The sequence below is a fragment of the Rhizophagus irregularis genome, chromosome 9, assembly GCF_026210795.1.
Source record: "Rhizophagus irregularis chromosome 9, complete sequence".
Classification (NCBI taxonomy): Eukaryota; Fungi; Glomeromycota; class Glomeromycetes; order Glomerales; family Glomeraceae; genus Rhizophagus; species Rhizophagus irregularis.
Genome location: NC_089437.1, coordinates 3,933,067 through 3,946,489, shown reverse-complemented (window position 1 = coordinate 3,946,489; position 13,423 = coordinate 3,933,067). Strand labels below are relative to the sequence as shown.

The following is a 13,423-nucleotide window of genomic DNA, read 5'->3' as shown; positions in this document are numbered from 1 at the left end:
GCATATAAGGAAGAAGGAAAAGTTGCTATAATGAATTGCCCGTATAAAGAGTATCCAAATAATCCAATATCAAGTCGTAATCACCAATGCAATAATCCACTTTCCATTCTCAAAAAATAAAGATGCAACAATTGTGGTACCTCGCATGTTTTATCCTAAGCCAAACATTCGTCAGCAATTGAGCATTTTATATCAACGACCAGATTTTGAGAACATGTTAAAATTATCAGGACTAAAGAAACGAAAATAATATCTATTCAGATATTTACGATGGTAAGGTATGGAAAAATTTTCCATTTGATGGTAGTACCGACTTTTTAACAGAGACTGCCACAACCCATCTGGTGGCCTTCTTCCTCTAATCTTGATTGGTTCCAACCGTTCTCCTACACGCAGCATAGTACTGGCGCTTATTTATGCGTCTATTTGCAATCTTCCAAGGTCAGAAAGGAATAAGCCCGAAAATATTATATATTTGGGTTTCTTACCAGGACCAAAAGAGCAGGGTTGGAACGCATTAATCATTATCTAGCTCCTATTGTAGATGAGTTATTAGAACTTTGGAAGGGGTGGAAAGTACCAAAAACTCACCAATTTTCCAATGGTTTAGAAATAAAAGTTGCGTTAATTGTTGGATCATCTGATACTCCAGCTACACGAAAGTTATTTGGTCATGGATCTGCAGTAATGAAATGCTATAGGTGTGATAAACGTACCGACTTATAGCGAGGAATTTAGAAAAACTCATTACGGAGGAATGCAAGACTATAATGAATGGGTAACAAAGCCTGCAGATCTTTTATTACATAGACAATATGCTCGCATGAATGGTTGCAATGTAACTCGAAAGTCCTCAGAAGCACATTTTAAAGTACGTAGGTATAAGATGGACTGAAGTGCTTCGCTTACCATACATGGATCCTATACGATTTGCTGTAGTGGATCCTATGCATTGTCTTTTTCTCGGTGTTGCAAAATGGATAATCAAATCCATTTTTGTAAACCAAAAAAAATTAACTATGGAACAACTTCGTGTAGCAGAAAACAGAATGGATAATATTGATTTACCTTCTGACATTGGTAGAATTCCTCCAAAGATTGCAATCGGAAATGATGGGTTTTCTAACTTAACTGCTGATCAATGGAAGACCTTTATTATGATTTATTTTACATCTATATTATGGGATATGCTAGATGATAATGATAGAAAGATCTTAGGGCATTTTGTTTGAGCTTGTAATCTTTTAGTAGCAAGATTTATTACAGATGATGATTTGAAGGAGGCGCAAGAGAGGTTAAAAGATATGGCCTACCTTATAGAATATACATATGGACCAGAATTTATAACAAGCAATATACATCTCGCACTTCATATCCCTGATTGCTGTCGTGATTATGGTCCTATATATAGTTTTTGGCTTTTCCCGTTTGAAAGACTTAATGGATATATAGGTAAATTTACTTCAGTGTCTTTCAATTGTCTTTAGTACCTTTTATTAAAAAAATTCCTGTTATTTAGGATCATATCCTAATAGTAACCGACAAATAGAACCCGAATTAATGAAAATTGTTCTTAAAAACACTTTGGTGGATTATCACTTATCATGTAAATGGACATCTGGCCTTCTAGATGAATCTCTCCATCTTCTTGTACCAAAAAAAGCTGTAGGAAGTTTAGCAATCACAGCAGAAAGGGAGGAACTGCAGCATTTTCTATTCAGCAGACATAATACGTCTATGGTTTCCAAAATATATGGCACTGAACCATTACCTGGCCAAATGCTTAACCCATCATATATCAATGTCGTTATGCCTTTGGAGTTGCGAGGATTTCTATGTGAATGGTATGCAATATTATATGAAAAGGAAAAAGAAGATGTGTTAGGATTTATGGATTTGCATATGAATCAGCATGCAAGACTACAAATTGGCGCCGAAATATTTGGATCTATGATTTCTGGTCGCCATGAAAAAAATGCGAATATATTTGCAAAATGGAAAGCAGCTAATGATGATTCAGTTGACACTTATCCGGGTGAAGTCCAATATTATTTCGAGCATGCCCTTAGATTTCCAGAAGGAACGAAAACTCACCTCCTAGCATATGTCAAGTGGTATAAACCTGCACCTTCTTTTAGTATTCGGTTTAAACATAGTTTTATGGAGCCAGAAATATCAAATACCGAATTATGGAAAGCTGAATACTTTCAAGAAGGTTGTGATTACCTGTTAGCGGTTCATAGGATATTATGTCGAGCTACAAAATTTAGAAATATTACGGTAGGAAAACAAAAATATTTGTCGATTATACCTTTGAATAGAAGATTTAACTTGTAGTATGCCACACCAAATAAAGAAAATGATGACACATTTGATTTCCATTTCAAGCTTAGTGATAATCGTGTATAATATAAGCAAGAAGATAGTATGTCTCGTGACTTTCATCAAATGAAAAATTATTAATCGTGTATTACATAAGCATAATTTTTGCTCAACGAATTCGTTTAACGCGCTCAACATTAATTCAACTTTTGAAAATTAACATTAAATCAATCCAAGATGTAAAATTAATAAAATTAATTAATTTTTTTTCGCATTAGTAAGTCGTAATAAATAAATGTTAATTTTTACGTAAGAATAATACCGGGCCTAATTTACAAAATTTTTAATCACTTTTAATGGCTAATTTTTTTTTTGTACGATGGAAAACAATGGAAGATCGACATTTTAATCACTTTTAATGGACAAGAGACGGAGTTTTACGAATTCTCTGTTTTGTGAATTTTATGATATAATATCATGAATCAACAAAATCATTTTGAAATGGTGTTACATTAAAAATTGTACTAATAATTAAAAAATGAAATGATGTAATATCATGATAATTGAATGGCATAATTAGAATTGTTACAAGAACTTTCTCGCATTTTTTTGATAATCAATACTAATTAATAATCAATACATATTTTTTTTTATAATCAATACATATTTTTTTTTATCAAATATGTTTCCAAATATTCTAAACAATTTTTTAACAAAATTTCAAACAATGTCCTCATCTTCAACTGATTCAACCACCGTCAATGATACCAATACCATCAATGTCAATACTACCTCCATTTTCGACACTATAACTTATTCTTCCGGCCGGGTGGAGTGGTCGGATGACCAAATCGCAGTTTTGATTGAGCAGCGGAGGTCAAGAAACTTCGAGTACCATTATCAAATTGCAGGAAGAAGTAGAAAAAGATTCTGGAATTCCGTTGCGAATAAAGTAAATGAGAGGTGTGGAAGCAATTATTCGGGCAAACAGTGCCAAACAAAATTCAATGGATTAGTGACCAGTTATCACGTGAGTTAAATATTAATAAAAATTTGTTGTAATAGTAATTTTAATACTTATTTAACACTTAATACTTTAGGATCAATTATTAGTGATTGCAAACGATCCGAGAGGGGCAAGAAGCCGTGCTGGTGCCATTTATTTTGAAGTCATGAATACACGGTTTTGGGAAAAACCAGGTAAGAACTTTTAAATCTAACAACATTACATAATCAACAAAATGATTATATTAAAGAGGTAAATTGTTTTATTTAATATGATTTAATATGTTTCTAGATGATCAGTTTGTACAGGCTTCAATTGGTGTTAATAAAACTCAACACCGACGAAACAATAGAAGGAATGGTATGTAAAGTATAAAAGTTTAATCAAATTATAAATTTTTATTGATTTTCTTAATATTTTATAGCACGTGGGAGCCGGAATACTCAAAATACGAATACGAATACTCAAAATACAGAAGATCGAAATGGTAAGTACAAAATTTATTAATTTTTTTTTCTTTTTTAGTCGTAAATACAAAATTTATTAATTTCTTTTCCTTTTTTAGTCGATGATGATAATAATGAATGAGTTTTTATTTTCTATCATTTTTTCACAATTGTTTATTATCATTTATTATCATTATCATTTTATTATCATTTGTTAGCTTTTTGTTATACACCATTGATTATAATATCGCTAATCACACGCCATCATGATCAACCTCATCAATCGTATCCATCTCTTATTATTGTTCACAATCGTTTATTATCGTTTATGAAAGTGGCGAGGAAAAGTTAAGGGGAGGGTATTACCAAATAAAAAAGTCTTCAAATAATGCTAAACTTAATGCGGAATATTTTTAAAATGTATAATTATTAATAATTTGAGCTCTATTAGCAACTGTAACTTTGATAAGAATTACAAGCAAAAAATATTTGTGGTAATTCTAAAATTTTGAATATCTTGTATTTTGGTACTTACGTCCCATTCAAATGTTAATACATTAGCTTTAATAGGTACGCACCATTCCAGAGCTTCAAAATCTTCCCAACAAATCTCTGTAATTATATAAAATTAGTATGATTTGATGCAAGAATCAAATAATACTTAATAATTGATACATGACTATCATCAAAATTTTCAGCGCCGCTAAAAATTAAAGCCTTTTCTATAAGATCCTTAAATGATATCCAATGCTCTTAAAAATTGTTTTCGTTATGCTAATTAATTTATTGGTCCCTTTCAATTACTGATCATCTGGCAGACTGCCATACACCAATTTTTTTGTTCGTTCGTCCAGATCGCTAAAAAAAGAAAAGGGAACGTTAATTACGTTCCCTTCAAGTAAAAACTAAAAAAGAACGAAACATACCTTTGTTTCGTTCAAGTTCCTGGGTGTTCGGCTTGTTCGTTCGTCCAGGTCACTAAAAAAAGAAAAGGGAACGTTAATTACGTTCCCTGGAAGTAAAAACAAAGAAAAAGAACGAACTTTATTTTGGTTCGTTCGTTTAAGAGCCTGGTCGTTCAAATTACCAATCCAAAAAGCCGATATCTACAAAAAAAAAAGAAGTAAAAAAGAAAAAAGTTAAAAAAGATTATCATTTGGCACACAAACCATAATTGACTAGTCCGATCAGCCGATTCTTCGTTACCGTTGGTCAATAGTGTGACGATTCATGACCAATATTAACAATATTCTTCAACCGGTATTATTGATAATATTTTTACAAAAAAATATCAAAATGATATTATTGTATAAATATATATATATTATTAAGATATAAAAATTTCTTATAAAAAACCTATTTCTCCTATAGAGAAACAAACCATTTGGTTAAATATTAAGCCGAGTATTTAGTAAGTTTTTTTTTAATTATATTTAAAAAAAAAGAAATTATCTTTAATATTTTGTGTATATTTCTTATTTGGTTTTTTTTATTATTTGAAATTTTTCTCATATAATATCTATTATTTTACTGTCTACTCCAATTTTACCAACAAATCTAAGTAGTGTTGATATCTTCCAATGTTTTACATGTAAAGGTTTAAATTAGCGTAATACAATAATACGTATATATAATATTTTTTGTAAAGATTTGTATAAACTCCCAAAAATGTTTATAAATGAATTCAAAAAAATATTGGTTTTTTTTCAAATTCATCACTTCACCAAAACCAGATCAAAAGCTGTTGCTGTAACTTGTACAGAAAGCCAGTTTTTTGCCACATTTGGCAGTAGCTGTGAATGAGTACTGGCCAAAAATATTATTATGAATTTAGAACAAGATTTTGGAAGAGGCCAGGTAATTATATTATAATAAAATTTTATAATTAATATTACATTCTATTTTACGTTCGCATTTTAAATTTGATAAATTTGATCAATTTTAGTTACGCGTGACAATCGTAGGAGAAGGAGAAACTTACCTACGTATCGTAGAAGAAGATAATTATTTTTATTTTTTTATTTATTAATTGCCGATTCGGATATGATCAGCAGAAATTTGATATAAGAATTTGGGGTAAAATTTCGCCGATCACTTATTGAACACTTCAATATGGCACAAAACGCTTAAATAGTAAGTTTACACAAACTATTTTTGTGCACACAAAAATCATACGATCTAATGCAAAAAAGGCCAGAGAATTCGAATAAGCCTTCGTAAAATAGTCTTTAGTTGTATTTTTAACGACTTTACTATGTACGAATGCTGGATTCCAAGAAAATTATGAAAATTATAAAATATGCATTTAGCAATTTTCCATAGTAAAGTAATATAAATTTTGTTTATTTGAAAGGTTTAGACTCCTCAAAAAGTTACGACACCACAGTTTTTTTGTCAACATTGAGTTCTATTTTTCTTAGATTTAAGGATTTCGTGGTAAGTTTTTTGGTGATTACGATTTTTTTTTTTCTTTTTATTGATTTTATTTTTCATCATTAGAAACAGTTTATGTATTCGGAAGTCGGAAATATTTCTATTTAGTTGATTTATTTCATTGTAAATTTTTTTGTGGATCAATATTTAGAAACAGTTCGTCCTCGCGTTATTTCTCTTTCTTTATGGATCCAAAGTAGAATTTGTTGATTTATCCTTGGATTTTGTGGTAAATATTATTCTAAGGTTCGAAGATGGGAAGGGTTTTCCTTTTTATTCTAGATTTTTTTTTATTTTGTCTCTTTTTATTGATTTTTTTATTTATCTTTTAGTAACAGTTCATCGCTCTCGTCTTTCTTATGAGTTGGAGAGGAAATTGATCTTTTTTGTCCTAGGATTTCACGGTAATTTTTATGAGATTCGGAAGTGGGATCTTTTTTTCTGGGTGTTGTTTCGATTTGTTTCTTTTTTGATATTTTTTTTTTATCTTTTAGGAACGATTTGCCTGGAATCCTTTAATTTCGGTGATTTTTTTAGAGGTTCTGAAGTGATCTTTTTTCTGATTTTATTTTTATTTTTTTTTATTGATTTTATTCTTTATCTTTTAGTCCTTTTGAATTTGTTGTGCAATTTGAGAATATTTCGCAATCTTATTTTTTTTTAAATTTAGATTATTGATTTAGGTTCGATTAGATTAGAATTTTTTTTTTTAGCTATAGATTTATTATTATTATTTTCTTTCCACAATCATATATTGGATCGTGATACAAATTATATAGTAAATAAAACAAAAACAAAATTATCTAATTTTATTTGCATAATTGAATACAAACTTATTGCTCAGATGACTCCGCTTCCTCAAGAAGCCTTAGTGCCATGGTTTTCTTGAATGATCGTGACGTACTTGTTATCCAATTCGCAATTGTGGAAACTTTTGATACGTCATCTTTGGAAATTTCGTTATCAGTCACTCTTTTCAAAAGCTCCTCGTGCATTTCATTAGCATTCATTTTGAGCCTAGGATTAGCAGTACCAGAGTGAAACATTATAGTAAGCAATCCCTTGACATGTTCTGTGATTCGTTTAGTTGGTACTTTTTGATTCACTTTTAAATTTTCAGATAGTGCCCATCCACAACCAAATACAATGGCACTACAAACAAAAAATATGAATATATTCACGATAATTCAAATAACACTGACGATATAGAGGAGTACAACATACCTTTTTGATATTGGATCAATATCCATATCTTCAATTTGTTCTTCTTCAACCTGTTTAGTGTTTACAACTCTTTTATCAGGTATCCTGACGAAAAATAAACATTGATATGTTTCGTTTTACTTACTTCCTGAATTTCTTGATCTCCTTGGGTATTTTCTGAAAAGCATGATGTTTGTCAATACAAATTAATTACGGAACAATTTTGTTGAAAAAATTACCTTTTCTTGATGTCAATGGTACAGTCCATGATTTTGAAGGTTGTGTATGTGTTGTATAGATCGGAGTTGGTTTTTCAAAGGTGCGTGATTTTGTAATTTTATCAATTTGACAGTGGGAAATTTTATTCCAATTACCAAATTCTGGCAGCGCACGGGTACATATATATCCAGTGTTCTCCTCCTGTTTCAGGCCAAGTAAACTCATGCCAATTTGATATACCATTTATTGTTCCTAATTTTCCTTTTTCTATTCAAAATATATTATCATTCATTTTTTCAACAAAAAAAAAACGAAACTAAATATTTACCTTTATCACGATCTGGTTCAAGATGAGATACATGAGTACCTGAAAGGTCTTTGATGGCATTTTCAATGTCTTCTCCTTCTTCTATTTCATGTCCTATTTTTACCCATCTTTTTATTGCGTGAGAAATCTAAAACAAATAATAATATGTATCAATTACTAATAATACAAAAAAATCAGGTATTTGTTCATACCTGAGCATGGTGAGAGTCTATTGCGGTTTTTGCTTCACCTGCTTCCAAAAATAACCATCTACGAGGACTTATATCATACCATTCCTTCCAATGGCCTATAATAATCATTAATTCTGTATTACGGTAATGTCCTCCATTGTCTGAAATAATAGTAACCCATTTTGGTTTTCGCTCCAAAGTTTCTATTACTGAATGTAATGAGGACGCCGTAAACCACCCATCCTGCCGAGTATCTCCAGACCAATGGTCAAAAGCTTGCACTTCCAGGTTATTATTTTCAAGATTTTTCGTATACACAAGAACAGAATGAAGCGTCCATCCTCTTTTTCCGAACCATTCATTTTTTGTTTCACGAGCTTTTTTGGGAAGAATTTTCATCTTATAATCTACAATTATTAAAGCTCCATCTGAATCAAGTTGAGAGAATTGAGCATTAAACTGTGCATTGAGGTAAGATTTGCGAGCATGATGTGCCATAAAAATAATCAACCGATTTTGATAGGCTGGTAACTTTTCTTGTTGTTCTTGTTCAAAGCTATTTTGTAAAGTATCAAAGAATGATAAAAGGGATTCGCAGTTGTCACAAGTATCTGGATGGTCCAAATAACATTCACCAAATGCATGGGGTAGGCAATGACTGATACATTTACTATGTTTCGCACAACCTGATGAATCAATATTCAATTCTTTTGCAAAATCTCTACGCAAATAACGTCTCAAAACTTGTGCTTGTATTTTTAATTCTTTCTATTAAAAATTTAAATTAGAAGTATAAATACTAAAATAATTTATTCATTAATTAATAGGTAAATATATACCCGTAATTGAATATCAGAAACATAATTGTCAATCAAATCTTCAATCTCCACAAAAACTTCGTATCCACATTCATTACAGGTTGAGCATAGGCCTCCCAAATCCTCTTTATATTGATATCGATTTCCCTGGAGACGTGTCATAAATGAAGTTCTTCGCATACCATTAGGGAATGATTCTGAAAACTTCTTCCATAACAATGCTTTAGTATCTTGAAGGTACAGTACAGGCAATCCAGTTTCACTATCGGTCTTATAACTACTCATATTTACATTTTCTTTGTTTGAAAAAAAAACTTCAAATTGAACTAATGATTCCTCTGATAATTTAACTCGTTGAACAATAGGTTTGAATAGTGGTGGAGCACCATAGCCAATAAATCGTGCATGTTTACGGGCTTCAAGAATGGTATGTGCACTGACCTAAATTTAAATATTTAATATCTGATATTAGAATTTAAAATAAAGAATTAATTATTCATATAATTTGAAACTAATATCTTACTCCCAATTGTAATTCTAATTCAGCATATGTAAAATCATCAGCAATAATTGATAATATACGTCGCTTGCCATCTGGAGTCTTATTATTTATCATCATTGCACGTATAAAGCAATCCCAAAAAATTAGAGTTTGGTTTGGAATATGTCGGGGCTTGGTCTGGAGAAATCCTGATTTATATAACATGTATAATAAATTCTCATCTTTTTTGTAATCAATTGACCGCGTCCAAAATTGCCACTTAGAGTGATGATAGAATATTATTTTATTAGCTTATAATAAAAAAAATGGTGGTTATTTGCTATATCATAAATTTTCTTTGATGGGTCGGGTCATGAGAATCTAAATTTTTTTTTTGCCCGTAATTTTTTTTTTTTTTTAAAAAAAAAATAATAATTGGTATAAATAATACTTCGAATATTTTTCTCTTTTTGGATACAACTATAACATATAAGATTTTTTATTACTTCGTAACGAAAATTTGATAAATTCTATTTATACTTTCTTTACATGATATTTTGCCATATCTTTTTACTAAATTAAATTATAATAATTACTATTGAAATATATTTCATACTAATAATTTTTAGTTACTCTATTTTCTACACATATTTTTACAAATTAAATTATACATAAAAATAAATTTTTACACATTACCATACCTCAGATTCATGAGATGACCAAGGCGTTATATTGTGACAACCTGCAGCACGTAATGTTGTTTTCCATGCTCTCAATTCTCGATCACTAAACTCATACTCACTTGGATAAAGTTTCTCAAGACTAGACGTAAATTCAATTATTGGATTTTCACTCTTAGCCCAAGATTCAAAGAATTGATACCATTTTACATTTGCAAGTGTTCGACGTTTAAGATTGTAATCAAATACAGATTTTAATAAAGGAAAATTGTGCCAATTATCTGGCGAGCATGTGGGTTTTGAATTCTCTTGAATAAATTTTCTTGTAAAGAAATTTTCAAGGCCAAAAAGTTGGATTCCTTTATATTGTTTTATAAACTTTGAAATTTCCCATACTTCATTTGGAGAATTGGCTACAAACCGGTTTTTAATTTTGTAATCTTGATAAATTTCAAGTGTACAATCTTCATCTTCAATTGTAGATACAAATATTGCCAGTTTATCATGATATTTATTGTTGAGTGAAGCTTTGTATCCTAACCCACCATTATTCCAATTTTCGCGTAATGAAGTGCCAATACTATAAACAAATATTAGATATTTTCCAAGAAGAAAAGAGAAAGGAAAAAAAGGAATATTTTGAGATAATTGTGAAATTATATCCTTATCATTCCATCCTATTACAAGTGGACCAGAAAAACGCGTTCGTTTTTGAAATATGCTAGCGTATAGATTCGAAACTGCAGCAGAAGAACTACTTTCTACACTGCTTGAAAAGACGCCCTGAAGTACAAATAAACCCAGGAGCAAAAGAGTTTTCAGAATTTCCTAGTAAAATAGTGGTATAAAAGTCCATTTCATTTAGAACAGCTTTTGTGGTTTGACCAATACGAATCGGAAAATAATTTGAGATTTCATTTTCTTTATTGTCACTATTTTTTTGCCACCAAAGACGCGAATATGGCCCATAGTGCAAGTCTAATAGTATAGAACCTACTACTAACAAGGTAACAACAATTTCACGAGCTTTAGGCGCCATAAAAAAGAGACGACTTTGAGATTCAAAAACAATATATTTTTTATACGTTATTATCCCCAATTTTTCCCCAATTTTTATAGTAAATAGCTATATGTGTCACTGCAGATCTTATCCGGACTAGCAATTAAGTGAATAGCTAGGCCCAGTCCGTACCAAATATCGGCTGGAGACTTACGTTTTTTTGGGCTGTAACTGATACTGACGTTCATGCCGTACAGCCTGGATACTATTTTATAGTAAAATAGTAGCGAACAAGTATCAAATGTGTATTTTTTATTAAGTTATAATAAAAATTAGAATTTACTTTAATTTTTAACATAAAAATTGTAAATAATAAAAAAATCTGCTTTCCCAAACTTAAAAGAAAAGGTGTTAATATTATTTTTGATTATTCAATAGTATCACATGCCCTTGTATACGTTCTACTGCATACGCAGACTTTAACGATCAAATAGTAATAATATTACGCAGGTTTACAGTCTCGTAAATTTTCAAAATATTTTAACCGTAATATTACGCAGGTTTACAGTCTTGTAAATTTTCGAAATATTTTAACCGTAATATTACGCAGGTTTACAGTTTCGTCACTAAAATCACATGACATTTATGCATGTATATTAATAACCAATTAAAATCACTTTGATTACATGTGATATCTAAAATTAATGCGCGATTTTTTTTGTTTATTTTCAAAAATACACTTTTCTCTTCTTACTTATCTTTTATTAACGCTTTACGGTTCGTCTCTTCTTTTCTCTTTTATCCAAGTATACTTTACTTATCTTTTACAATATTAACAATACTTTGGCACTTTAGTTTATATATTTAATATAGTAAGACATACTCATCTACTATATACAAAAGAAAAGAATAAAAAAAAGGAAAAAATGTACCCCTACCCACATACAAAAAAGAGAAAATTCTCTTTTAAATAAATAGTGGAACTGTTAAGCAAGGTATGAAAATAGGATATACGCGTATTTTTCATATTTTTCTTTACAATAGTGGTTTGAGTCTTTCTTTGTGGTATAAGTGTGAATATATTTTTCAACGGCCATGTATCTATTGCTTGTTAAATATATTTGCAATTTCTTGTCTTTCTTTGTTAGACTGTGGTATTACAATATGAAGTGTGAATATATTTTTCAACGGCCATGTATCTATTGCTTGTTAAATATATTTGCAATTTCTTTTGTAATATTTGCTTTAGCCTGGAGGAAAATGTTATGAAATAGGGCTGGATATTTTATGACATTTTCTGCCTTCCAATTACTTTGTCCGGGGGTAGCCTGACAATTTGTCGTTGTCCGTCAGTTGTAGCAACCAGCATTTTTTTACGATTTTAAGAAACAAAACTTTTTCAAAAATTTAATAAAGAAAGAACTAACTTAAAAATATTATTTTATTATTCTTTACAAAACGCTGGCGCTGGAGTATTTTTTCTCTCACTTATCAAATCCCAACATGTCCAAAGACTAATCATGTAGTACGCTGTGGTCTGGAACCACCCGAGATTTTTGACTACCTAGGGATGAAGTTGTAGGGTACTTGTACCCGATAGGCTAGCCTCCTCTGACTTAAGGTCTCATTAATCGGGAGACGAGGTGGTTCCTAAGTACCTTCCACATCAAGGGCGGACATTTTTTGATACTGTGCGTCAAGATGGTAATCCTATATCTGCGAATTCAAGAAAAAAACTCTAAATCAAAAGAATTTGGAAGCAACACATATCAAGGTAATCTAAGCATTCTTTTTAAAAAAATTTAATCAAAAATTAATTTGGTTTATATATAGTAAACTCAAGAAAAAGAAGATCTAATCATATATCTTCAGAAGAATATGAGAGTAACGCACATCAAGGTAATTTAAATATTTATTTTTTTTATTTATTAAAGAAAAATAATTAACAAGATCTATTTTCTCTTTAAACAGCAAACTTCAAAAAAAGAGGTGAAATAAATACAAAGGTATATTTTTTTACTAATTTTTATTTATATTTTCTTTTTTTCTAACCTACTAACGTTTGTTTTTACTAATATATTTTACTACTAAACATACTAATAACATTTTCTATTACTAACCATTTTTTACTAACATTTTTTTAATACTATTCTTTTTCTTTTACGAATACATTATTCATACTAATATCTTTATTACTAAAATACTATTTCTTTCTTTTAAATATTAAACAGATAAAAATAAGCGCTATTTGTAGATAACAGATATCTAATTATTTATATAGCTATATAGAATAATATATTTTTTTGTAATCTTTTTT

General features: G+C 30.0%; 2 protein-coding genes across 2 annotated transcripts; both read right to left on the bottom strand.

Moving 5' to 3' along the window:
• Positions 1-7,040: 7,040 nt before the first annotated feature.
• Positions 7,041-9,564, bottom strand: OCT59_029931 (uncharacterized protein; the record flags this gene model as incomplete). The annotated part of the gene is made up of 7 exons (XM_066146317.1): positions 7,041-7,359; positions 7,432-7,515; positions 7,785-7,896; positions 7,958-8,084; positions 8,149-8,895; positions 8,967-9,386; positions 9,469-9,564. 7 exons carry the CDS (start codon positions 9,562-9,564, stop codon positions 7,041-7,043), a joined length of 1,905 nt encoding a protein of 634 aa, XP_065994973.1.
• Positions 9,565-10,118: 554 nt separating this feature from the next.
• OCT59_029930 (uncharacterized protein) lies at positions 10,119-11,145 on the bottom strand (the record flags this gene model as incomplete). The annotated part of the gene is made up of 2 exons (XM_066146316.1): positions 10,119-10,934; positions 11,104-11,145. The coding sequence occupies 2 exons, from the start codon at positions 11,143-11,145 to the stop codon at positions 10,119-10,121; spliced, it is 858 nt and encodes a 285-aa protein (XP_065994972.1).
• Positions 11,146-13,423: the final 2,278 nt, after the last annotated feature.